At 43.9% G+C, this 26392-nt stretch overlaps 1 protein-coding gene across 16 annotated transcripts in view; it reads right to left on the reverse strand.

Moving 5' to 3' along the window:
* Positions 1 to 26392, reverse strand: part of Trpm3 (transient receptor potential cation channel subfamily M member 3) — a 492783-nt gene that overhangs the window by 9963 nt on the left and 456428 nt on the right. For all 16 annotated transcript variants that reach the window (XM_057778232.1, XM_057778230.1, XM_057778228.1 and 13 more), the window contains 3 exons: positions 7118 to 7268; positions 6801 to 7000; positions 2873 to 3005 (listed from right to left, as the gene is read on the reverse strand). In XM_057778232.1, the coding sequence (XP_057634215.1) occupies positions 2873 to 3005; positions 6801 to 7000; positions 7118 to 7268 (484 nt within the window). The remainder of the gene's footprint in view (positions 1 to 2872; positions 3006 to 6800; positions 7001 to 7117; positions 7269 to 26392) is intronic.

The raw sequence follows: 26392 nt of genomic DNA on the forward strand, positions 1-26392 counted from the left end.
ATAGTCTATTGATGAGAACATGGAACTAGCTGTAAGGAGCTTAATGTGGAAGCTAAAATCTAAAAAGGACCTAGAGCCAAATTTACTTTATGTTTGTTCTATAACAAGACAGCTTCCTTTAAACTTCTTTTTCTTTTCTTTGAAAAGTTTGGGAGCAGTGAGATGGTGCGATAGGTAAAGACACTTGCCACCAAGTCTGCTGGTCTGAGTTTGATCCCTGGATGTGCGTGGTAGAAGAGAGAACCTATACCTGCAACTTGTCCACTGACCGCCACATATGCGTGCAAACACAGACCCTGCCAAGAACTTTCAGTCAGTGATTGTGGCCCCAAGGAATACAAATACAGTGACTAAGTTACCCCCAAAAAGAGGTCATTGTGAAAACCGTGATCTTATATAGAAAGTAACCTGACTTTAGTTTCCCATCCCATCTCCAGTTAGAGAGTGGTTCATTTCAGATGAACTCAGAAGTCGATGACAACAGGGTGCAGGGAAGATGAGAGGTGGCGCATGCCCATGAAAAGAGAACAAGCTCTTAGTTCTTCTGATTTCAGATCCCTGCGCTCAGGTTGTATAACACAAAGGCACAGTTACATAAAATTCTCTGTTGTTCGGACTGTGTACAATCAGTAGTGAAATGCAGCCATCAGCATCCATACCAATGTGTCTACTCACGGACACACATGTGTGCAGACCTCTTTCCCGGTTCTCTCTGTCTCTGTTAAGAGGCTGTGGATAAGGCAGGTGATACCAACTGCCTCTGCACTCAGAACAGACGTATCCTGGAGGATACTGAGACACCCAATACAGATGCTGTGGTCTTTTGGTAGGCTCCCAAAGCACCCCGAGACATTTCTGTTGTGCTTACATGCCATTCAATTGTTGGAAGATGCTAGTTTTTGGTTTTCTTAAAAATGCAAAGAACCCAACAATAACGACAGTTAAACTCTAAAGCAAGTAGAAACCATAGAAGCAGAATGGGGACTGGGCTTGTGACCCTGCATTTTCTGATTCTTGAGGCCTGGACCAAGAAGACAGGAGGCTTCTCCTTCATTCTGCATCCCTGGCAGCTTCTCACCTCGCTCACACTCTGAGAAGCCACAGTTGGCAGGTCAGGGGAGGAAGTAGTCCTGCAGGGTTTGCTGACATGGAGTGGGAGACTGTGGTTCCCTGCTGGGTTTCCCAGAAGGAGTTGTTGACATGGTCGCAGTATACTCATGTGTGCTGGCGTCTGCCCTCTTCATTCTAGTTCCTCAGAGAGGCAAAGCCTTCCTGGCATCTTAATATGCCTTTCCCTTCCTGCCTTTCTTGCCTCCTAGGCCTATGTGTTTCTGAATTCAGAAAGCATTTCAAAGGCCCGAAGACATACGCTGAGGAAATGTGTCTCAGCTATGGTAATATTCCCACACGGCACAATTTTCTGGAAGCAGGCGGCTGTATGTCCATTCATGAGCAGCTTTCCAAGGCCTCAGAATGAGAGCGCTTTGGAATTTCAGTTCCTCCCTGTTTGCCAGGAAACTACTTTACAGCATATCATAAATCTCTCTGTTTTGTAGTGGCAGATGTGAATAAAACCTGTGCAGAGCTTTAAATCTTATTAATGTTGGCTTGGTACCTATGGTTCAAGCGCTCATTGGCATATGCAATTATATCTATGTATATATTCTGCATTCTTTAAAGAAAGAGCAAGGGACCAAAAAAAATATCGCATCTTATGTGATTTCTACACAGTTAATAAAGAATCTCTGATGTGGGCACACAAAGTGTCATCTCATGAAAATTGGAAACAAGTCTCTTAAATCTTTGAAGTCCCATTCACACTGACTGCAGTTACCGATCTATTATGTCGTCTATGCTATTACCATTTGCACCATTTGCTCTGGCTGCCTTTATAGTATAAACAGCTAAAGTGCGGTCACACCAGTTCTCTGGGACACTCTCTGAGTGTTCTTTTGGAAGCTAGCCCCACTTGCTGCATTATGAATATATCAGACCAGAATGATGGTTTTATTAGCCTATAGCCACATGAGAGACACAAGACCTAGAACTGTTAGATATCAAAAATTCTGTCATGTGTGTGTTGTGGCTTACTTTTGCAGGGCAGGGTTTCTCTGTGAACCTGGAGCTTGCATTTTTGAAGTTAAGCAAGCCCCTATGATCCTACTGTCTCTACCCTTGACAGCACTATGGTCGCAATGGTTTCGGGTGTGCATGAGGCCATGCCTGTCTTGTGATATGAGCCCAGGTACTCATGTTTGTAGAGAATATTTTTCATATAGATCTCTTGGCTTTTGAAGCCCTTTGGTAAGTACTAAGTGAATCTGGGTAGAAAATTATGCATTTACGTTTTTGTTTTTAGATTTACTCTATAAAAGAGAAACAACAAAAGTAGTTCTTGGTAAAATACTAATCATTATTTTCACTGGTGGACAGAACCCATGCTCTTGCCTATCTAGACGACATGGAATACCCACATAAGCCAAGCATGGGGCTATTCTCTTCTGGAGAAGAGTACTCAATAGTCTATAGAAGGAAGCAGAAACCTGCTGCGGAGCCTCAGGTGGGGTTGGGCCTTCTTTGCTTTATGTCTGGGACAGAACTTTCTAGTTTTTGGTCCAAGCCAGACCTGCACTAGACTCACCAATGCACTCTGCCCAGGCAGACGCTTTCACTGTCTCCTGGAAAAACGCAGGAAATTTCTAGGAGTTTGGTCTGTGGACTGATTGGGCAACAATCTGTTCTTTCAGAAGGCTCATGTTCTGTTGGGCAGTAAAGATAAGATGTCTGTGTTTTGGAGATGTGAGAACAGATTTATCTGGTCCATGGACAGCCATAGGACCCATCTCTGTGAGGCAGGGCCCAGGGGACACACCTTTCTGACGTCACCCGTATCCTCTCGTCATTGGATGAGTTGAAGCGGTCGTCCTTCTCTCTGAAATACTCTTCTATGCACTGTTCTTCGAAATCATGGACTTTCTTGAGCTCATCATCAGTTATGAAGAGTTCTGGGGGAGGGGGAGAGAAAGAGCCATGAGACAGAGCAGGGACTGCAACAGCATCTGGTCTGTGGCCTAATGACAGCTTTAAAGAAATCCAGGCTGGGGAACGTCTACCAGATTCTATTCCGAGTCCCACACAGGATCCAAATCTAATTAGGTCTCTTGAAACACAGGCTCGTTCCTGAGCAGCAGAGTCACTGTGGTCTCTGGAACCCACCTGGGTAAACCTGGGTGCCACAGGAGCTTGGTTTAATGAAGGAAGCGACAGGACTGAGAGCATAAGGAAAGCCAGGGAAAGAAAGCAACTGGGAGCATGGATGTTTCTTAAAGGCTCCGAATTTTCTGGGCTGTGTAGTGTGACGTGCCGACGTTATTGAATAATAATCTTCGCGCAACCCCACATTCTCTCTGTCTTTTCCCCTTGTTACAGAGGCAGGAAAACCAAATGCATACATTTCTAGTTACCCTTGAAATTATTAGAAATTGCAAGACTTGGTTTTGAGCAAGAAGTCTACTGCGGAGATGGATGGTATGTCAGAAGAGAGTTTGCTCCTGATTAAAAAAAAAGATACATGGCTGCTCTTTCTATGCTTTTTTCCCCCCAGCTTCCTTTCTTTTTCCTAACCACAACATAAACATTTGATGACTGGAGGCCCAGTGACTATTCTGTGACCTTGAAAAAAAATCACGCAGAAGGAAACACTGAGCTCAAAACTAGAAGGAGTTTGTGTCTTTGTTCTCAGTGAGCCATAATGAGTTTTGGATCATTCCTTCACTCTCTGTAATTAAGGAATAGGGAGCTGTCCTTATTTGTGATACTGTTATTCTGGTTTTCTAATAGAAGGTAACCGTCTACATCAATGCTACAGCAACAAAAGAAGTCTGGAGGAACTGTGAGCCTTAAAATGGTTTCTGGAACAGGGTTAGGGCAAGAGGGTTGCTGTGGATATTTTCCAAATCAGGAAGTCTTTCTCATCCTGGACCCTTGAGATGTTGCAGGGATTGATGCAAATGTTAGGAGGGCTGAATCCCAGATCCATGGCCTTGTTGCCCCAGATCACTCTTGCTTGCCTAGATGCATTGACTGGAACTTGCCAAGGTCTGTAAAACATGGGTGTAAAAGCTGCTGGGACTCTAGAAATCACTGGAAGTCAGGCTGCATTTCTTTAATATGTTAGGCTTCTAAGGCGAGGGACTGCTGTGCCATGTAGGGACACTGAAATGTGGTCATAAAACCACACAGAACCGTGAGCATCAGGGTCAAAAAGAAGAGAGACTGTGTGTAGATTTCCTCCCTGATCCCAAAGAGCCATGATGCCCTCTGGTAAGGATGTTTCTGAGATCCAAAGGAGTAGACCCAGAACTTACTTGGCACCCTATAAGTGCCTCATTTGACACCTCTCTCTCTCTCTCTCTCTCTCTCTCTCTCTCTCTCTCTCTCTCTCTCTCTCTCTCTCTCCTCTCTCTCTCTCTCTCCCCCACCCTCTGTGTGTGTGTGTTTTACAGGCACTGCTGCTGTCTCTGTGCGTGGCATTTATATGCATCCTCTGGACCCAGATTCAGGGTGCTTGTATAAAAAGCATTTTACTGACTGAATCAAACTCCAGTCCCCGTGCTGCTCTTTTTCAAAAAATAAAATATACTTATTTCTTTTTAAATAAAACAAAGCAAAACTATTACCATGTCAGATTTTACCCTATAACTCTAAGTTTACTCTTTCTGTGACTCAATTAGAATGTGGCAGTGCTCTGGGATCGTTTAATGACAGCTACAGACGGATGGGAGAGCTTCGTTCTTCCCTGATGGGTAGGCGCATGCACGGCCTGCCTCTCTGCTCTCTGCTCTTCTCATCCTGCCACATTTTCAAGAGCATCCTTCTGGGAAGGCCGTCTCTGAGAAGTCTGTCACCTGCTCCTCCCTGCTGCATGTCCAGAGACCTAGTGACACATTCAGTGCTACTCTGGCTGAAAATAAGAAAACCACGTATATGGCTGGGGGTGGTTTTTACCTGCCTACAAACACAGAACTCGGAAGAATGAAGTGAATTGCTACCAGGATGGTGCTAGCCTGATTTATATAGTGAGTTACAGGGTAGCCAGGGATATGCAGTGAGACCGTGCCTCACAAATGAAGCACAAAACAGATCACATATAGAGTTTGGTGGAGCTTCTCAGTATCCTTGGACCTATGAAATGGGCCCCGAAGAAGAAATAGGTCTCTGGGCTGCCTCAGCTGTGGTTTGAACAGGAAATATCCCTCTCAGACTCATGTGTTTGAATAACTGGTCCTTAGAGGGGAGTAATGCTTTATAGTATGTAAACTCTTTGTTTTGGGGATGCATCTTTAAGGTTCATAGCCTTGCTTTGGTGCCTGTTTAGTTTTTCGGCTTTCTGATCTCCCACGGTATGAGGAGCTGCACGTCCCTCGAACCCTTGCCACTATGGAGACCCATCATTTCCAGGCCTTCCTCTCTTACTGAACTCCTTCTCTTGAAACTGTGAAAATAGAAAGCCTCTCCTTTAAGGTTCTTTTGTTAGGTATTTGGTCCCAGTGATGATGAAAATCCCTTACACAGCCCTCTGTCAGGTTCGGTATCTCCAGTCATCTTGTGCTCGCTCGCTAAGCAGAGTTTCCTACCACAAGTGTTCCTGCTTGTGACCTCCAGCACAATATTATTTATTATTATAATTAATTTATTTTACATCCTGACTATTTTCCCCTCCCTCCCCACCCCACCCCAACTCCAGCTCATTATTCCTACAGCAGTCCTTGCCTAGTGTTTGCCCATGCTGGCATGTTTCGAGCACCCCAGCTTTCTGTTTGCCTAAACTTGTATTTCAGAAGGGAATGGAAATGGAATTGCCAGGTCTTTCTGATGGTCTGGTTTGAATATCTAGAAAGAAGTTTGGCATTGCTTTGTTAGGGGGCTCACTAGATAAACAGTTCACTAACGGGCTCTGGTTTTAAACCATGGTGTATTGCTATCCCATGGATGGAGGTAGATTCCTGGACCATCATCCTAGAGGCTCTTGCTTGTGGATTTAATGTAGATGTAGACTTAATCCATTTGGAAAAAGCACAGCAGATTGTTTATAAGTCATTGCATTTCCAGTGGCTCCTGAGAGTTGGTGCCCAGGGGGCATTTAGGAGCCTGCAGGAGCCACTGGTACTTAATATGCAGAGATGGAGATGTTAAGTCTCCTGCAATGTCACACATTCTTACACAGTGAGGAACTCTTCCAGCCCAAATGCCATCCAAACTTCCCTTCAGAAACACCAGGCTAGAGGTGGGTGGTGGGTGGTGGGTGGTGGGTGGTGGAGAGGCTATTGGTCTGTCCTTCGAAAGCAAGGTTTGTTTTCTCCACAAAATCATATAGGTACAATGCTGAAGGTAGAGAAAACATTTAAGATCTGGAATAGTGACAGTTCCAGAAATAAGCATGGAGGAAAAAAACTCAGGCCATACTCTTTAAAAATGCTATCTAATATAACACTTGGTGCAGAGCAATGTGGCTGATGTGCCGTGGGATCTTTGGAAAGCAAGAGTGTATGAAGGTGACTAACTCTATTGGAGAGCGGTTTTTTTCTTAGTAAGAAGTGGCTAAGAATTGTGGCTTCTGCTCAGGCTATGCTGTCTTCCTTCTGTCATGTATCTCATCGAGTAGGTCCCATTCCCACTCCCCTAAATAGGCAGGAGACAGGAGAGATCAGGCAGGAGAACCACGCAGGGCGTGGATCCTGCCTGACTGCCTATGGGAACTGCTGGGAACTTCTAGCTGCAGGTGCCAGCTTGCCGCTCACTCAGGCCGTAGTCTCTTTCATCTGGGTCACTCTCGTGTTTCCTCCACCGGCAACACACATGTTGGAATATCATGGTCATGTGGCTGAAGATGATGAGCGGTGGGGGCAGTACCGGCCTCTCGTGGAACGTCATAATGAGTTGGTACCTCTGAAATTTCCATACTTGGTTGGATATCGACTTTACCTCAAAAAATGTATTGCTGAAACAGATCAGAGAGTCACAAGAGAAAAACAAAATCATTGCTTTTTGAAATATCAGCTCCCTCCATCCATGCTGCCCACCCATCCACCTGTCTGCCTAAAGAATGACCACTCACTTGAAGACAGCAATAAGGAGGTTGACCAGAAGGATGTTTGCCACCAGGAGATAGCAGGCCATGATGGCTGGCACAATCCATGCTCCTGTCTTGCAAGGAGGTAGCTGGATTGTCTTGCCATCTTCTCGGGTCTCATTCTGTCCACAGGGGGCTAGAGGAAGCGACATAGTCAAAAAATGAGAAACCAAGGCAATTTGATTTACATGAGAGAGAGAGAAAGAATGAGAGATAGAGAGACATTTAAATGAGGGGTTTTAATGGAAGAAAAAAATACAGCCACCTCAAACAGCAGAGAGTTTCAAAAAAAGCCAAAATTGGAAAATGAGAGCTTCATGAATATTCAAAGGGCCACCACTCTTGAGGAGAGGCGGATCCACCTGTGTCCCCAATCTGTCATCAGACTGCAAAAGGTGTCTAGAACCACCTGCCTGGTCCCTCAGTCCTTTGGCCCCCGGCAGTGGTGAGGGGGTATTTGGTGTTCCTAAAATGCTTGGTGAAGGCTTTTGGAGGAGCCAGGGCCTACCTCCTGGCAAGTTACTTTCAAAATGCGCTGTAGAGGCCTCCAGCGGACAGCTTGGAGTTGAGCACGGCAGGCTATTGATTGGAAATTAACACCAGGGCAACTGTTAATTGCTGTGGGAAACAATCCACCACCCCAGCCAACGATTTGCTGTCTCAGTACGGAAGGAACAGTCCAGGGCAGCACCCTGGGAAGCCCCAAGAGAGCTTGTCACTTGGTGCCCCTGATGGATGAGGAGGATGACAGGGAGGGACCACAGAGCCCAGAGCTACTTTGCCTTTAAATAGCAAACTAGCTACATTTTCATTCCAAGTCATGCATTTCAGGGACAAGGCATACAACCTAACTGCAGCAACTACATAGCAAAGATGGTGTTCAGGGAGATGCGGAGGTGGGAACCGGGATGTGTGGGACTGGGTGAGCAGAAGTAATGTGCTAATGAGGCCAGCTTGGAGTTTCCAGGTAAGTGGGGGAGGGGGAGACCTCAATAATACTTTATGGCCCTGCAAAGATAACTCATAGAGTCTGTCTTTGTTACTGTTCTTTTGCTGTGAAGAGATGGAGGGACCAAGGCATATTGTAAAAGAAAGCATTGGGAGAGGGGGCTGCTAGCTTACAGTTTCAAAGGGTTAGTCCATGACCATCATGGTGGTAATCACGGCAATGGGCAGACAGCATAGCCTGAGAAGTAGCTAAGAGCTCACATCTGATTCACAGACAGCAGGCAGAGAAAGAGAAAGAATGAGCTTGGGCCACACCCCTTAATCCTTTCTAAACAGTCCACCAGCAGGGACCCTAACATTCACATGCATGAGCCTATGGGGGCCGTTCTCATTCAAATCATCACAGAGCCAGAAGATGCTTGTAAGTATTAGGGGGTAGGTGAGCTAGCCCTTGCAGTGCAGCTGTTTGAACAGTGTGACCATGCCTCTGTAAGCAGTGGGTAAGAGCACCTCAGGAGGCCTCAGCAGCGCCTACAGGCTGCAGCTGAGCATCTGGAAGAAGGGGTGGCGTGGGAATCTATAAGGCTTAAGGAGTATAGAAAGGGGGCCCATTCTTCTCCAGAACTCCTTCTGCCAGGCATTGTGCTCTACAGGTTCTCAGCTCTAAATACCCAGGGCTCACCTGGCAGCTAGAAACACTAACACTCACCCAGAATTGAACCAGAAGCCCCTGGAGTCATAGGTATGGCATTTGCTCTTAGCCTTCCTTGTTACTTGCTTTAGAGGTTGAGTAACCGAGCTTTAGTTAGGCTGGAAAAGTCGCTTGATTTTTTTTTTTTTTTTAAATTAAAATACCTTTGCAGCCAGCAAAGGTTTTATTAGCATCAGGCAACCAAGATCCTGATTTTATGGCTAGGATGAGAAGGCCAAAGAGCTCCCTTTGGTTCTATTTGACGGATAATTGGATGTGGAAATGGGGTGTTTTCTAGAAAGCAGAATCTTGTTATTGACATTTGTAGCACTGACCACCTAAGACAGTCCTGTAAGAGGGTCTTGGGAGGAAATTCACCTACAGGTGATGTCCAAATTCTGCAGGCGGCTCCCCAGGGCTATCTCCTCTCACTTCTCCCAGTGGGCGCAGACTGGACCAAGTTTTTTGCAGTTCCTAGAAATTCAGTCTCCCTCTGACTTCCTGATTTTGAGCCACATTATTCCTGTTGCCTCCATAAGATCTGTTGACAACTTGGTGCCACTGCCAAGCTTCACCCAAGCTTCACTCATGTCTTCTCTTTAGTGTGTGCTTCGCAGCCCACCTCTACCCTTTTAGCCCGGATTAGGCTAATCATATACTTCAACTCCCAACACTCCCGCTGTTTCTCTCAGGGCTCTCACACTGTTTCCTCTGTGTGCCACTTGTTTGTTCCATACACGAGATTCCCACTGAGGCATAGCTCTTCAAGGTTACCCTCCTCTTTGCTCAGCCATACACATGGCATGTTCATATGCGCCCCAGGATAGTCAGTGTTTGCTGTCTGAGTGGAGAAATCTCTTGAGCACCCATGTGTAAACTGCTGTGGTCCTACTAAGTTGGTTCAGAGGGGCAGTGTAGACATCAGGACAGTCTGAGGAATGTCATCTATGGCAAGAAGTGCAGCGTGAATGAGTTAGATGTTCCTCGTGACAGTGATAACGGCAATAAAAGTGAATAGTTAAGGGGCAGCCTTTATTTGGTAATATCAGCAAAGACGTTGTAAGCATGATAGGCAGCAGTTAGTGCAAAGCATTGCTCCACTAGGGCTATGAATGACTCCCTTGTTCTGGGTATTTGATGCCACTAGGATGTCCAATAACTCAAATAAATGCACACATGTCTACCACTAATGGGGTTGAACAGGGTACCTTCCAAACCTGACAAGCAGCCTTTATCAGGAAGGATGGTAAGTTATCTTCGGCAGTCCTATGATACCAACAAGTTGCTGGGGATGTCCCCAAGCATATGCACCCGGACAGCACATGGATGGTGGCTGAGGGGGATGTGGACTGGCTGCGATCACTCTTTCCCCCCTTTCTTACTTTTTCCACTTTGCACTTGGGTCCTTTTTCTCCCAATACTTCCATAAACATGAATTAGTTATCAAGTGGCACGCTATCAGATCCTTTGTTAATGATAGTCAGTAGAGTTCTTGCAGTAGATGCTTGTAGATTCTAGCTCTCCCATATCCCCTGCCCTTCCTGGAATAAGGGCATCCTGTTTATTTCTGTGGGCTCGCTTTTCTCTCCTCACCCCCGCCATTTACAGCAAAATGTTAGGCTGTCAAGTAGAAAGGGCTTGACTGAGAGGACATCATAGAGAACAGAAATTAATGACCAACTAAGACAAGTAGGAGCCCAGCCCTCTCCAGTTACATGAACCATACAACTCTGTTTTTCCAAAGTCAGTTTTAATTGGGCTGTTTCCACTTGCAGTGAAGATTCCTGACAGCAGGTAGGCATGGTGGTGTGTAACTGCAATCCCAGCACTAGGAAGGTTGACACGGGACACAGGAAGAAGCTTGTGTGCACAGCCTCACATACACAGGGGTAGGGGGCAGGGTGGGGAAGGTAGAGGGGGCACCAGATGATATAATTACCCTCAATCCCTCCCTGTCCACAGTCAGTAAAATAAGATGTTCATAGTTAGAGCCTTGGAAAAGTAGAGAAAGATTGGGAGTGGTACCCAGTGATACAGCATCTGACCTGACGCTGAGGCTGAATCAGTGTCTAAGTTTTAGGGGTACAAGTAGAGATTCAGCTGCTCTCCTCCTTCCTCAAAGGAAACCATTTAAAGGGTCTAGTCTGATAAAGCTGAACTTTCATCTAACTGCGGCCTCAGAAAACTGGCAATAAAGACTAGGGGATGGATACAAGTCTGAAGAACTGGTCAAATATTTGGACAGAGCCACCAACCCTGAGAGCAAAGAGAGTGAGTTCTAGAAGCAGTACCATAGGACAGGTGTGAGCACATAGGGGGAACTTGGCTATAAGTGTTGAATTTGGCTGTGCAGTTCTCGCCAAATTTGAAGGGACTCCCGTGCTTTGTCTATGTGGGTCACACTGACATATCACAGGGAAGAAACTGGAAGTGCCAGTTCCCACTAATGAGGCATTCAGAGGTAGAAATGGACAATCGGGCTATGGAATGCACTGATGGGCTAGTCACAGTCTGGTAGGAGTGTGTGGGCAAGGAAAAAAGCTACTCCATAGGTTGTGGAACAGCATCCCAGTGGCTGGAACTACTCCTCCCCCATAAACAGTTATTAGTAACTAAGGGGGTTAGTATATAGCTTATGAAAAGAGTACTTAACTAGCATAAACAGGACATTGAGTTCAGTTTCCATTGCTGAAATAGGTAGAACCTAACCTGAAACAAGGGTCAACAGCATCCTTCCAAGAATATAAGCCCCGAGATCAGAATTCTTATCTCTCTTGTTCACCAAGCTGAAGAACACAGCCTCCTGGACATTACCTGACACATGCAGGTGCTGGACAGAGATATGCAGCTAAACATGGTGATGCTGGACACCAGGATGCAGTGTTATGCATTTCTCTATTATGATGTCTATTACCAGGTCAGAAGCTGAGTATGTGTCCTATTTACTCCTAGGTCTCATCAAGTGCTGCCATAATCTGCTAGTATTGAAAACTTCTGTGATAGCAAAAAAACTGACAGAAAAAAAATAGGATTTTCCTCCCAAAGTCTCTGTCCAGAACAATAGAAGATCTTATTCTGTATGCTGTTGTATAATCCTCCATAGCAAACCAAACTTCCTACCTCATCCAGTACTCATGGTAGACGTTGTTAATTAATCCAGTCCTTACATTCTCCCCCTTTCAGCCAAGATGTTACTTTGGAATCCTTTCCTAGATAAAACTCTTGTTTTTTTTTTTTTTTTTTTTTTTTTTTCGAGACAGGGTTTCTCTGTAGCTTTGGAGCCTGTCCTGGCACTAGCTCTTGTAGACCAGGCTGGCCTCAAACTCACAGAGATCCGCCCGCCTCTGCCTCCCGAGTGCTGGGATTAAAGGCGTGCGCCACCACCGCCCGGCCTAGATAAAACTCTTGGAAGTATGGCCAATGAACTGTAATTCATATAAGGCACAGGGCCATACTTAGCCTGCTGTAAAATGGGAATGCAAGGACTGGGGTGAAAGGTATTTTCTGTCTCTTTTAAGGGTCCCCACTTCAAGTCTACAAGGTTTGGTTGACACTCGACCAACATCCCAGCTGCCCAGGAACCCAGAGTGCTAGACTTAGACACCCTTCGTATTCTAGACATTCCTGGTGTGTGACATGGACTTTTTCCCACATATCACAGACCCCCCCAGAACTTGACCCTGCACCTTGCCAATTCAAAGGGGGCAGTTTTAAAAGTGGATGATTCTTCAGAAAATATTAACCCCAGTTCTTCTCTCATCTGAGCCCCTCAGAAGCACAGCTGGTAGACCTGCAGTAAGCGTCTGTGGAAGGGATGGTAGGCATCCACTTCCACCAGAGCTTTACATGGCTCTTCCTCCCAGCTCTGTAAGAAACATGCTGATCTTAGCCAGGTGTGGTGGTACACAGCTGCCATTCGAGTACTCAGGAGGTGGAGCAGGAGGATTGGGAGTTCATGGCCAGACTCGGCTATATAGTGGGACTCTATCTCAAAAACTAGAAAGAAAAATGAAAAAGAAACTAATCATCCTTGCTTTACAGTTGCGGGGCGGCATGCCTTTCTCACTCAAGGTTGTATAGCTAACACGAGATAACCCTATAGTTATTCTCTTTACCCCAATCATGCTGAGTTCCTGCTGCATGGCATGGTAATTTGTACCGACGATGTAATTACGAATATAGGAGAAATGGGTACAGCCTCCCTTTGATCTTTGGCCTGGGTACCCTCCACTCTTTCTCAAGTGGCTTTGTCAGTGTGCGAACACTAGTGACCAACGACTGCAGGCTTCAATCCAAAGGCTTGAGCTTGAGGTATGATCTCTATATAGTTTTGACTTAATAGACGGTCAGAAAGTACAAAACCTTTGTCAGTGTCTCAGAAGAATTCGGGAAGAACAATGGAGCCACCCATACAAGGTGGACGAGAGTCTCCTCAGGGACTCTGAAGAGGGAACAACACAAGTGATGAGGGGAGCCTCTCGACTACAGACAAACGAGGGAATTTTATAGATACTTCATCTTTTTTATTGTTCTTATGTCACTAGCCTGCACTGTTCAGATGAAGAAGAGCTGACTGGGGCTCTTTAAAGGTCAGAGCACGGAGGAGAGCAGGTTCATAAGTAGGAGGAGGCACTGACGTTGCCTTTTGTTTTTCTCTCCTACAATAATCAGGGAAAGAAAATGTTCCTTATTTCAATATGTGTACCATGCTGTTCCCTCAAAATCAGAAATATTTAAAAGTAAAGATGGGACCAATGTTTGACTAATTTTACTCTTAAAGATAAGACAAGGAGAGCGATTTTTAAAGGACTATCATCTCCTCTCACATCTGGAAAAAAGTGCCTCCAAGCTTAATCACAAACCAGAGTCAATAGAATAAAGAGTTTAGTTGAATATCTGACTTGTTCAATTCTATGTTATTTTTTTAAGAAAATGATTTTCAACCAAAACTCTGTTTAAGGGCTGGGAATATGACTCAGTGGATAAAGGAGCCCATTGAGGTTCCATCCCTGGGCACACATGGTGGAAGAGGAGAACTAACATCTGTAAGCTGTCCTCTGTCCTCCACACATGCACCATGACACATGCACACATGCTCCCTGCAGTAGAGAAATAAATAAACAATGTAATAAAAACATCCATTTTTAAAAGATAAGAAGACAAGGAGAATGACCCCCATAGAGAGAGGCACTATTAGGAAGTGTGACTTTGTTGGCATAGGTATGGCTTTGTTAGAGGAAGTGTGTCACTGTGAGGTGGACTTTGAGGTCTGCTTTTCTCAAACTATGCTCAGAGTACTATACAGGCTGCTGCTGCGCTCAGATTAAGATAGAGAACTCTCAGCTTCTTCTCCAACACCATGTCTGCCTGCATGCCACTTGTCAATGATGATAATGGACTAAACCTCTGAAACTGTAAGCCAGCCCCAACTAAATATTTTCCTTTATAAGAGTTGCTGTGGTCATGGTGTCTTTTCACAGCAATATAACTCCTAACTAAGATGGTCAGTTTGACTGAAAGACCAGGAATGCTATGGCCACAGTCCTGGCGTGTTCTCTGAGGGCTAACTCTTGGAGAATTGCCCTTGGGTATTCTTTGTAGCATAATAGTCTTCAGGATGAAATAATTGAAGATACTTCTTTTTGTATTGATACCTCTTTCAGAATTTTCCTTATTTAAAGGTCTTAGATTGTGGTATACCTATCTAGAAGCTAGGGACAGTTTCTAATGCTTGTAGAATTGACAGTGTCCCATGTAGTCAATCAAGGACAGGAGTTATAAAGGTAAGTGTAAACCAGATCAGACTGAATTCTGTACAAGTCTGTAAGACTAGTTTTGGTCTTATTACTTCTTTTATGGCTGACTTCTTTTCCTAGTCCCTAACTCAACTGCTAGGGATGATGTTGGCTTCTCATGACTTGGTACAACAACCGTTAGAATTTGCTAGGCTGCCTCAAGTCCTGTATCTGTGAATGAAGGGAGTTAGAGTGTTGATCTTCCTCAAAGGGTGGCACCTCCGCAGGTCAGGGAGTCCATGATGATTTTAGGGTACGAGAACTGAGCACTAAATAGCATTGAGTTAGATGGCAAGAAAATGACCTTTCCAAGACTCATTCAACCCTTGCTGACTTCATCAGGAGGACACTGTCAGTTTGAGGATAATGTTTGCTTAACTCATCCTTCACTGACCCCATTTCCAGTAAAGTTGAGCCATGCTTAAGCATCTGCCAAGAATTTCATAATAGTGTGGTGTTTTCCTTTTGTTTCTTTTATGGTTATCTTCTATTTACATCAAATCATAGTCATTTTCAACTTATGGCCATGATATAATTTTTTTTAAGTAAATTGAGTTTTAAAAAGTGACTCAGTTGAAAAATTACAAGGAACAGAACAGAGGTTACAAAATAGAGATTAAATGTTGAGAAATACTAAATTAGATGATACTCAAACTTCATCTGTTCCTAACATTGTATTGGTCCATGATTCCAAGAAAAGTCATGAGGTCCTTAAGCCTGTATCACCTGGGTACCAGTGATACAGTCTTTAACTCTTTAGGGCCATCCTGGTATGTAGTCACTGACTATTAGCATAATTTTAGTTTTGAGCTGTTCATAATTTATTTCAATTTAGTGGCTTAGAAAGCAGAATGTCCCAAACCTAGGTATACTGTGGGTATGTTGAGAGGTGTTCTGGGGGAAGAGGGAAGCAGACTCACCCAGGAGGAGTAGAAGACAGGAAATAATCAAATTGAGGGCTGAAATCAACAAAATAGAAACACAGAAAACAATCCAAAGAATCAATGAAACAAGGGGCTGGTTCTTTGAGAAAATCAACAAGATTGACAAACCCTTATCCAAACTAATCAAAAGGCAGAGAGAGAATATCTAAATTAACAAAATCAGAAATGAAAAAGGGGACATAACAACGGACACTGGGGAAATTCAGAGAATCATTAGGTCCTATTACAAAACCCGTACTCCACAAAATTGGAAAATGTAAAAGAAATGGATAATTTTTTTAGATAGATACCATTACCAAAATTAAATCAAGACCAGGTGAGCAATTTAAATAGATCCATAATGAGATAGAAGCTGTCATCAAAAACCTCCCAACCAAAACAAGCCCAGGGCTGGATGGCTTTAGTACAGAACTCTACCAGAACTTTTGAGAAGAGATAATACCTATACTCCTCAAAGTGTTCCACATAATAGAAACAGAAGGGTCATTGCCAAACTCTTTTTATGAGGCTACAATTACCCCTATACCAAAACATCACAAAGACTCAACCAAGAAAGAGAATTACAGACCAATCTCACTCATGAACATGGATGTAAAAATTCTCAATAAAATATTGGCAAACTGAATCCAAGAACACATCAAAAAAATCATCCATCATGATCAAGTAGGTTTCATCCCAGATATGCAGGGCTGGTTCAAAATATGAAAATCTATCAATGTAATCCATCATATAAATAAACTGAAAAAAATATTATAATTTTATTAGATGTTGAAAAAGCTTTTGACAAAATTCAACACCCCTTAATGATAAAGGTCTTGGAAAGATTAGGGATACAAGAATCATATCTAAATACAATAAAAGCAATATATAGCAAGCCGACAGCTAACATCAAATTAAGTGGAGAGAAACTCAAAGCAATTCCACTAAAATGAGGAACAAACTCCTTATCTCTTTAACATAGTTCTTGAAGTTTTGGCAATAACAATAAGACAACAAAAGGAGATCAAGGGTATTCGAATTGGAAAGGAAGAAGTCAAAGTTTCGTTATTTGCAGATGACATGATAGTATACATAAGTGATCCCAAAAACTCTACCAGAGAGCTCCTACAGCTGATAAATACATTCAGTGATGTGCCAAGATACAAGATCAACTCAATAAAAATCAGTAGCCCTCCTATACACAAATGATAAGGAAGCTTAGAGGGAAATCAGAGAAACATCACTTTTCACAATAGCCGAAAATGACATAAAATATTTTGGAGTAACACTAACCAAGGAAGTGAAAGACCTATTTGACATGAACTTTAAGTCTTTGAAGAAAGAAATTGAAGAAGATACCTGAAAATGGAAAGATCTCCCATGCTCTTGGATAAGAAGGATCAACATAGTAAAAATGGCAATCCTACCAAAAGCAATCTGTAGATTCAATGCAATCCCCATCAAAACCCAACACAATTATTTACAGACCTTGAAAGAACAATAATCAACTTCATATGGAAAAACAAAAAACCCAGAATAGCCAAAACAATCCTGTATAATAAAGGAACTTCCAGAGGCATCACCATCCCTGACATCAAGCTCTATTACAGAGCTACAGTAATGAAAACACCTTGGTATTGGCATAAAAACAGAGATGTTGACCAATGGAATCAAATTAAAACCTGACTTGAGAGAAATTCCCAGGAATCCACAAGGATGGCCCCAACTAAGACCCTAGGCAGTAGTGGAGAAGGTGCCTGAACTGGCATTGATAATTGATGATTATCTTAAATATCACCATAGACTCTTCATCCAGCAACAGACGGAAACAGAGGCAGAGTCCCACATTAGAGCACTGGACTGAGCTCTCAAGGTCCAGTTGAAGAGTAAAAGGAATGAGAATATGAGCAAAGAGGTCAAGACCATGAGGGATTCATCCACTGAAACAGTCTACCTGAGCTAATGGGAGCTCACCAACTCCAGCTGGACTGGGAAGGAACAAGCATAGGACCAAGCTAGTCCCTCTGAATGTGGTTGACAGTTGTGTGGCTGGAGCAGACTGCAGGGCCACTGGCAGTTGCACTGGGATTTGTCTCTGCTGCATGTACTGGCTTTTTGGGATCCTGTTCTCTTTGGATGTATACCTTGCTCAACCTAGATGTAGTAGGGAGGGCCTTGGACCTTTCACAGGGCAAGGTGCCTTGCCCTCTCTTAGGATTGGAGGGGATGGGGTAGGAGGATGTGTGGAAAGAATGGGACGACGGGAAGGAGTAGAAATTTGGATTAAAAAAATTTAGTAAAAAAAGAGTAAAGCAAGATATCTAAAGGGAGAAGAGAGGGAGGGAAGGGATGAAAGAGAGAGCCAGGGAGTATGATATGTGACATGGACAGAGACTGGAGAGTAGAGAGAGAAGCAGATGCTGGAGGCCACCTCTTCAGTTGCTGGCTCCCCCAAACCACTTCCAGTTTCATTATCAACCCACTTCATGCTGCATCTCCTGTCTCCAAATCCCTCTGTGATGTCCTCTACTGGGCTCATAGTCCATCTTCTGTAACTTAGTTTGACTGGCTTTGTTTTCCTGCAACCAATGTTTTTCTTTGTGTCATTAATGTCTTAGGGAGAAATAGCTTCCGACTAGTAGTTCATCAGAGCGGGAACATTTTCAGAATGTTTCCCCTCTGGATAGTGGGGATAGCAATGAGATGGCAGACGGGGTCTTCAGAGGTCGGGAAGATGTAAATAAATACTGCGGAAGTCACAGTTCTTCTGAGGGCTCACATTGGCATCTCTTTCTCTTTTTCTCTCTTTCACACACACATACACACACATACACACACATACACACACATACATATACATACATACATATACTCACATACACACATACATACACACATACATATACATACATACACATACTCACACATATACACATACACACATATACACATACATACACACATACTCACACATACACACACATACACACATACATATGCACACACATACACATATACACACATAAACACACATGCACACATACAAACATACATATACACATACACACTCATACACATACACACACATGCACACATATATACACGCACATAAATGCACACATACACACATATACACACATACACACATACATACACCACACATAAATACACACATACACACACATACACACTCATACACACACACACATGCACACATATATACATGCACATAAATACACACATACACACATCACACATAAATACACACATACACACATACACACACATACATACACATACATACACACTTACACACATACACACATACATATGCACACACATACACATATACACACATAAACACACATGCACACATACAAACATACATATACACATACACACTCATACACATACACACACATGCACACATATATACACGCACATAAATGCACACATACACACATATACACACATACACACATACATACATACACCACACATAAATACACACATACACACACATACACACTCATACACATACACACACATGCACACATATATACATGCACATAAATACACACATACACACATCACACATAAATACACACATACACACACATACACACACATACATACACACACATACACACTTACACACACATACATACACACACACACACCATTTTGATATGAACCTAAACAAAATGGGATCAGATGAGCTGCTTCTCCTTCAAACCAAAACAACAATAAAAACGCAGAAACCAAGTATAATGGTTAATGTTGATTGTAAACTTGATTGGACTAAGAAATGCCCACAAAGTTAGCGATGCCCACATTTGGGGATCTCTTGAGAGTGCTCTTAGAACATGGAAATTCTGATTTAATGAATGTTTGAATCCCTGATGGTTCATGATACAATGACAGTAAGGGTGTGGGCGAAAGATCAGAGGTGGGGACTCGGGAGGGTCACTGGGGGGTCCATCCTTTGGGGTTCTATCCTGCTCTGGCCGCTTGCAGTATTTATCCTCTGGTTCCCACCCTTCATGAGGTGAAGCAACTTCTTTACCATATATCCCTGCAGCCATGATGCTCTGTCCAAGAGCGTGAAGGTATTTCTGTCAGGAATTTATATTTTTTTTCACAGTCACACAAGAGTAATGAGAATAAGTAAAAAAACCCTGCAGTTTGCTTCTCTGGACTTATGTGTTGCTGTTATCTCTATGGAAACTTTTTGAATTTCTGATCATCCTTCCTCCACTTCCCAAGCACTAGGGTTACAAGTGTGTGCTACAACACACATTTATATTCTACTGTAATTTTTAGAAAATTGAGACATGGACTTCCTATGTAGCCCTGGCTATCCTGATCCATGCTGTGTAGACTAGGCTGACCCCAAACTCTCAAGTTATTACTTGACTTCAGAGCTCTGGGGGCAGGAGATGGATCTCTCCTATTACAGGCGCAAGAGAGCAGATTCATTCTCCTTGCCTTGGCCATGAGATTCCCCTGGAAGGCTGCCCCAGCTCAGCTTGCATACACATAGGGGAACATGTGTGTTGCTACTTTTTAAAAAAAAATCAGGATTGCATGCTTTTTCAGAAACCCATACATCTCCAGCGAGTCTGTTCATCATGATATCTGAAGAGGGATGAGCTGGAACCACCTTCAAGAGGGACTGTCCTATAATAGAGACAGTAGTAAAAGAGTTAGTAAGAGAACATCAGGGCCGCTTGTGCCGGGAGGGATCAATGCAGCAAGCCAGATGGCACATCTTTGCCTGGGTGCGCCTTAGGGGATGGAAGGCTGTAACAGCGCCACAGAAATGATCCATGGCTCCCATTGACTCTCATCAGACTGCGCTTGAGGGGTATTACATTCATGGAAGCGATCTATATGGCCCCTAACATTTATTCAGTTCATGTAGATAGGCACACTCGAGTTCCTGCTGACATTATTTACACATTCCCTGGTAAGAGATGAAGCAGGAGAGCCATTCATTCTCCCAGCTCCTACTCCTGGTTCTCATCCTCTGGCATACTTCCCTCTCCATGTCCTTTGGTCGCTTTCTGTGCTCCAGGTGCCACGGTCAGTCTCCTGTCTCCTCAGTCCTGTCTCTTCTTACAACTAGAGCTGTTCACCCTCCCGCTGATGGCTGTAGAGAGTCCACATTGTATGCAGTCCACGTTCTGCACTGAACCTAAACAGCTGTTGGCAGGCTCAGATGCCAGCACCCAGCACTTGCTGTGGTGTTAGGAACAGACATTCAAATGTGGGCTGAATATCAACACCGCTATTCTTGAATATATCAATATCACCATAATAAAACAGGTGACAGAAAACCTTTATACACTGAACTAACACTGACATATGTCATTAAATAAGCATTTTAATTTTCATGGGTTTATTTGTTAAAATAAATATCCATTAAGTGGCACTGTGGGAAGAAATGGAAGTGGAGGGAGGGCCTTTTGCGGTTTATCCCAGCTTATCTATTTGCAACAATTACGTCATCTTATATTCTTTGTTTTGATAGCTATCTGCCACTGGTCTATCTCTTTACATCATTTCTTGAAGTTACTACACACGACGTGCTATCTTGGGCAGGTTCAGGTGGAGCCTTCAATCTGCTATTTTCAGCTATGTATGCTTGGTCCCACTCATGGGTGGGAGCTTCAGTATCTCCATCTTTAAGGCTGAGATAATGATGTTGATAGATGCCCAGCTTCCATGGCCATTCATCTAACAAGTACTCATAGAGTACCTATAGGAGGCAGGCTGGTGATACCTCAGTGAATGAAGTGCTGAGACCTCTGTTGTTTGATCATCTGCACTGGGAGGCAACGTGTGTGTGCTGAGGGACAGAGGTCACAGGGAGCCCATGAAAAAGAAACAAGAGCGTAATGGATGAGCAAACTCAGTCATGTGTAGAGAGGTGACTGGCCCTGGAGCAGGCAGGCTCCAGAGTGTGTCCAGGTGGCCAAGAGACCACCCTGGGAGAGCATGATGGGAACAGACTGGTCTCGGATGGGACTGTTGGCTGAAAGGTGCTGAGGAAAGGCTGGTTCACGCAGCAGGCATTGCTGAGCAAAGGCTCTGAGGTGAAGCCTGCCTGCTATGTGCTGTGAGCTCAGGAAGGTCCCTGTGCCCGAGGCCACACTGGGAGAGCAGCTGGAGAAGAAGGAAGGGTTGAGGGCAGAGAGCATCACATGGGGCCTCTGGAGAGACCTCAGAGAAACAGGTTCTGAGGTGACAGGCATGGGAATAAAGCATTCTGTATTATCATCCTGGGTTTCATTCAAGTAACTGACTAATTTTCCTTTCTCCTTGCTGCCTGACGGTTTTGCAGCCCTTTTCAGAATTTTTTTTTTTTTCTGGTAGTTTGTACTCAGCAAGGAACACCGATTGCTGTCATGTTTTGGTACCCTATAGTCTGCAAATATAACTCATAAAGAAGAAAGATAATCATAGGGGGCAGCTGGTCATGGTGGCACATGCCTGTGACCCCAGCACTTGGTAGAAGAGTTTCAAGTTCAAGGGCAGTCTTAGGAAGACATTGGGTTTGAAGGCAGCCTGGGTCACAAAGCCAGACACTGTCTCAAAACAAAACCGAAATCTCAAATAGAGGTTAGGAACAGGGCTCGCCAGCTACCTCTCAGTCCACCCACACAGCTTTCCCCAGCTTTTGGCCACACAGCAGTTCATTGAAGGAATGTTGATTTCTAATCTGATTCGAACAGAAGTAACTTTCACAGATAGAGGAAAGCCTCACAGCACGAGAGAGAACAGGGTTCTCATTGATGGCGCCAGGACCCAAGCCTGGTTTTTCTCTCTGTAGCTAGCGGTGCTACTCAGCACAGTGTTCCGTGCGCCTGCTGTGCCTAAGAACAATAGCCCAGGTATAGGCAAACCCCCTCGCTCCTTAAGTGCCTTAACCTTTGCCGAAGCAGGAAGACTGATGTGAAGCTGGAGCCAGCAGGGGGCTTAAAATTCTCTCGATGGTTTGATTCCTCGTGTGACAAGAAAAGACTTCGATCCCTGCTTGACTTCTTCACGGAGATAGGAATGCCTTAATTTCAAAGATAAAAAGTAGGAGAGATGGTTCACAGAAATTACCTGTTAATATTCAACTCGGTTGATTACATTCGCTAAGAACACTGGAAAACGAGAGAACTTCACGTTGCCATTGTAAAAACACCCCAGCTTACACAGGGGTGGCATGGAGAGCTGATCTGCGTCTGTTCTTTAAAACCCTGGCTGACACAGTTTTAAGAAGCTAACGCTTCGTGCAGCTCCTCTCTGAACAGTAATGGACAAACAGTGTTTCCTCTGGCCAAGTCGGTCTGAATAGAGGTGTGGGAAAAAGCCTACAACGGAACGACAAGCAGTGTACAAACTGGCCGGTTTCTAGGTTCTGCATAGAAAGGAAACAAGTTGGCCTTTTTGGGCTGCTGTCCCTTGCCTCTTCCCGAGACAAAGGCTGTTTGCTGTGTTCTCATAGAACGGGACTCGGGGAGTGGAGACTTGTGCACCGTTTAGAGAAAGGAGGGTGGTGAGCATTCAGGTTCAGTCTTCTCAGCAAGCGTACAAACACACGTCATACAAGCAGATGCAGCAGAGACTGGAGAGAGAGACACAAGGGACCGAGAGCTGAAAGAAGGCAAGGTCCCTGACAGGAGGCCTAGGGACCTCGCGCTGCATGGTTGCAGTTAGAACTCCATGTAAGGCGGAATTCCGTGTAAGATGACAAAGCCAACGTGTAGTGACGTGAGCATGTAATCTGTCTGGGCTATGAGGGGACGTGCTGACTCACACAGGTATGAGGCCGATGGACACACTTTTCTCCATAACTTTTCAAGGAGCAGAGCTGACACGGGTCTGGCAAAACGTGTTTCAGATTCCCAGACAGAAAGGCCCTGTGAAGACTTGAGAGGGCGTTTGTATTTATAGCCTTCCTGAAGAAGGGCCCAGCAGGCTCTAGGACAACGCTTTTCCATCTTTTCCCTCATCTGAGCCTCACAGCAACTGACACAGTTCTATATCAAGGGCAGATACAGAAGATGAAGTGGACCAAATCTAGCAAGGAACATTTTGGAAGTTCTTACCTAGTCACTTAAAAAAAAAAAAAAAGAGCTTGGCTTACCCAATACTAAGCACTTGGTCTGTCCCAGGAATTGTTTTGTATGTTTTATAAATTACAACAAAAAAATGAAAGAAAACACATATGAAGTATGCACTTTTCTCGTGCCTATTTTAGAGATGAGTAAACCGAGGCAAAGAGGATAACTAACTTGTCCAATGACACAGAGCTAAAAGGCCTGAATTCAGACCCAAGTTTCTATCATCTTTAAAACAAAACAAAAGCCACCCACCCGAACACACCCCACTACTACAACAGAGCGCCATCTGTGTCCCAGGCTGGTCAGGAACTTGAGATCCTCCTGCCTCAGCCACCTTAATGCTGGGATGATAGGCACGCATTATCATGCTAAGTTCTACCATTTTAACATTTTAGCTACCATACCATGCTGCTTCTAATAATGAGGATTTATTTTTTATTTTTTTTATTGAAAAAAAATTTTCCGCCTCCTCCCCGCCTCCCATTTCCCTCCCCCTCCTTCCGCCCCTCTCCCCCTCCCTCTCCAGTCCCAAGAGCAGTCAGGGTTCCCCGCCCTATGGAAAGTCCAAGGTTCTCCCCACTCCATGCAGGTCTAGGAAGGTGAACATCCAAACTGTCTAGGCTCCCACAAAGCCAGAACCTGAAGTAGGATCAAAACCCCGTGCCATTGTCCTTGGCCTCTCGTCAGCTCTCATTGTCCGCCATGTTCAGAGAGTCCGGTTTTATCCCATGCTTTTTCAGTCACAGTCCAGCTGGCCTTGGTGAGCTCCCAATAGATCGGCTTTTTTTTTTTTTTAAAGATGGGGTTTTATTATGTAGCCCCGGCTAACTTGAAACTCATTATGTGGACCAGGCTGACTTTGAACTCACAAAGATCTACCTGCCTTTGCGTCCTGGTTAAAGGGATGCACTTCAATGCCTGGTCATCATGAGGATCTTGAGGGTCATGCTAAGGGAGCATGGGCTGATGTGCTGATGTCTGCATTCCGGCTTTTCTTGTGCTCCATCCTTATGTCAGGCTAGTGACTATCAAATAGTGACGTTTACAAATGATCTTTTTTTTTTTCATTTGTGAACTTTTGGGATAAGTCTGACCATAAGAATTATTGGCTACCATGCTTACTTTCAAACTTTATCTATGTAGACCATTCATTCAACAAATGGAAAGTTGGTCACATGTTACCTAATGAAAGAACTCAAAATGCTAACTTTCCATTTCCTTTTTTTTGTTCAGCAATTCCTTGAGTCAGCATTAGTTGACTGACAGGGATATAATATACACGTGCAGATTTTGAAGTGTTTATATTGTGTTCGATAAGGTCACCTAGACCACAGACTTGAAGACTCTAAGGAAGACCTCTTTAGGTATTTATCCTGAAATCTGTCTCTGACCTGTGGGAACAGAGAGCTCTTTATTTCAGTGGATGGGGCGGATGGGAGCAAAGGGAACCATTCTGCCTGGGCGTAGCTGCTTGGAGACCCCTTAACTGACAGCTTCACTCAGCTGGTTGGGTTTGCAGCAGGGGCTCAGTTGAGAAGAGGTTAAGGACCAGCTACGACAAGGCTTGTGTCAGCAGTGCACAAAGCACAAATCTGGTTTTGTTATCTCCATGTAGGAGAGTCTATTATTTCACGTTAGTAGGTGACTGAAGGCCCTGGCTCCATCGATGGTTGTCATGGATATGCACTGTTCCAACTGCTCCCAGATTATAATAGAAGCATTCGTGTTTAGTTTAGGAATGTCAAACAAAGGGATCTGACTTTATCAAACACCGGAATTCTATGTATCGGCATCCGAGACTAATCAAGATGCCGACAATCACGTCTGTGGCGTGAGAATTCAAGAGATGGATTTGCTGTAGGGAATGTTCTAACTGATGGCAGATACATAAGATCAAATAAACAGAGCAGTACTGATAAGATCTTCATTGCTGTGCTCTCTCATTTAATTTATATATAGACTGTATATAAAATTATACACACATACACAGCCAGCCTTGTTTAGGTCTGTCTTCTCCTGCCTCCATGAACTGACTCAGACCTGGGAGCAAAGAATATGGAACATAATCTGTTCTATTTTTGGACTTAAAGAGGCATACTACAGAATCTTTCTGTTCTTTTGTGCATTGGGTGGTCTGAACTACTTTTGGCTCAAAATTGGGGCTACTTTGGGTTCTAGTACTCTGTCTTTGTATAGATCTTCTCATGATGCAGTCTGTAGCTAGGCTATTTTCACATGTGTGTATGTCAAAATAATGGAGCTGCACTTAAACGATTCTATAACCCAGCATTTTGGCTCACTTGGATTTAACCTGACAGAATTAGTTAATTAGTTTTAGGTCACATTATTAAGTGGTGCTTTAAAATGTACATTCTCTGGAGAGTAACATTTAGCTACTTTTTCCTCTCATGGTGAACATCTTGGTGTGAATCAAGTCAGTTGGATATTAGAGTATGACATGACCTCCACAGAAAGCAGAGCCAACCATAGAACATCCACCGGCTGACCAGAAAACCATTCAAGGATAGGGAAAAGACAGACAATTTCAAACGCAATCCTCATCCTAGTATTTCCAGGATGGTAATTTCCAGTTTATCATTCAATTGTTCACAGTCTCTTTCTTTTTATTCCATTTTCTTTCACCCCCTCATGCATTTCCTTGCTCCCCTTTGGTCACATTAAGAGATAAACTTCCCATTCCACCAGAATATCATCAGCTGCTTTGAGCTGGCGAGTAATGCATCTCCCTTCTGTATTCCCCACCAGATTGAAAGCATGAGGGGAAA

The sequence above is a fragment of the Chionomys nivalis genome, chromosome 8 (assembly GCF_950005125.1).
Source record: "Chionomys nivalis chromosome 8, mChiNiv1.1, whole genome shotgun sequence".
NCBI lineage: Eukaryota > Metazoa > Chordata > Mammalia > Rodentia > Cricetidae > Chionomys > Chionomys nivalis.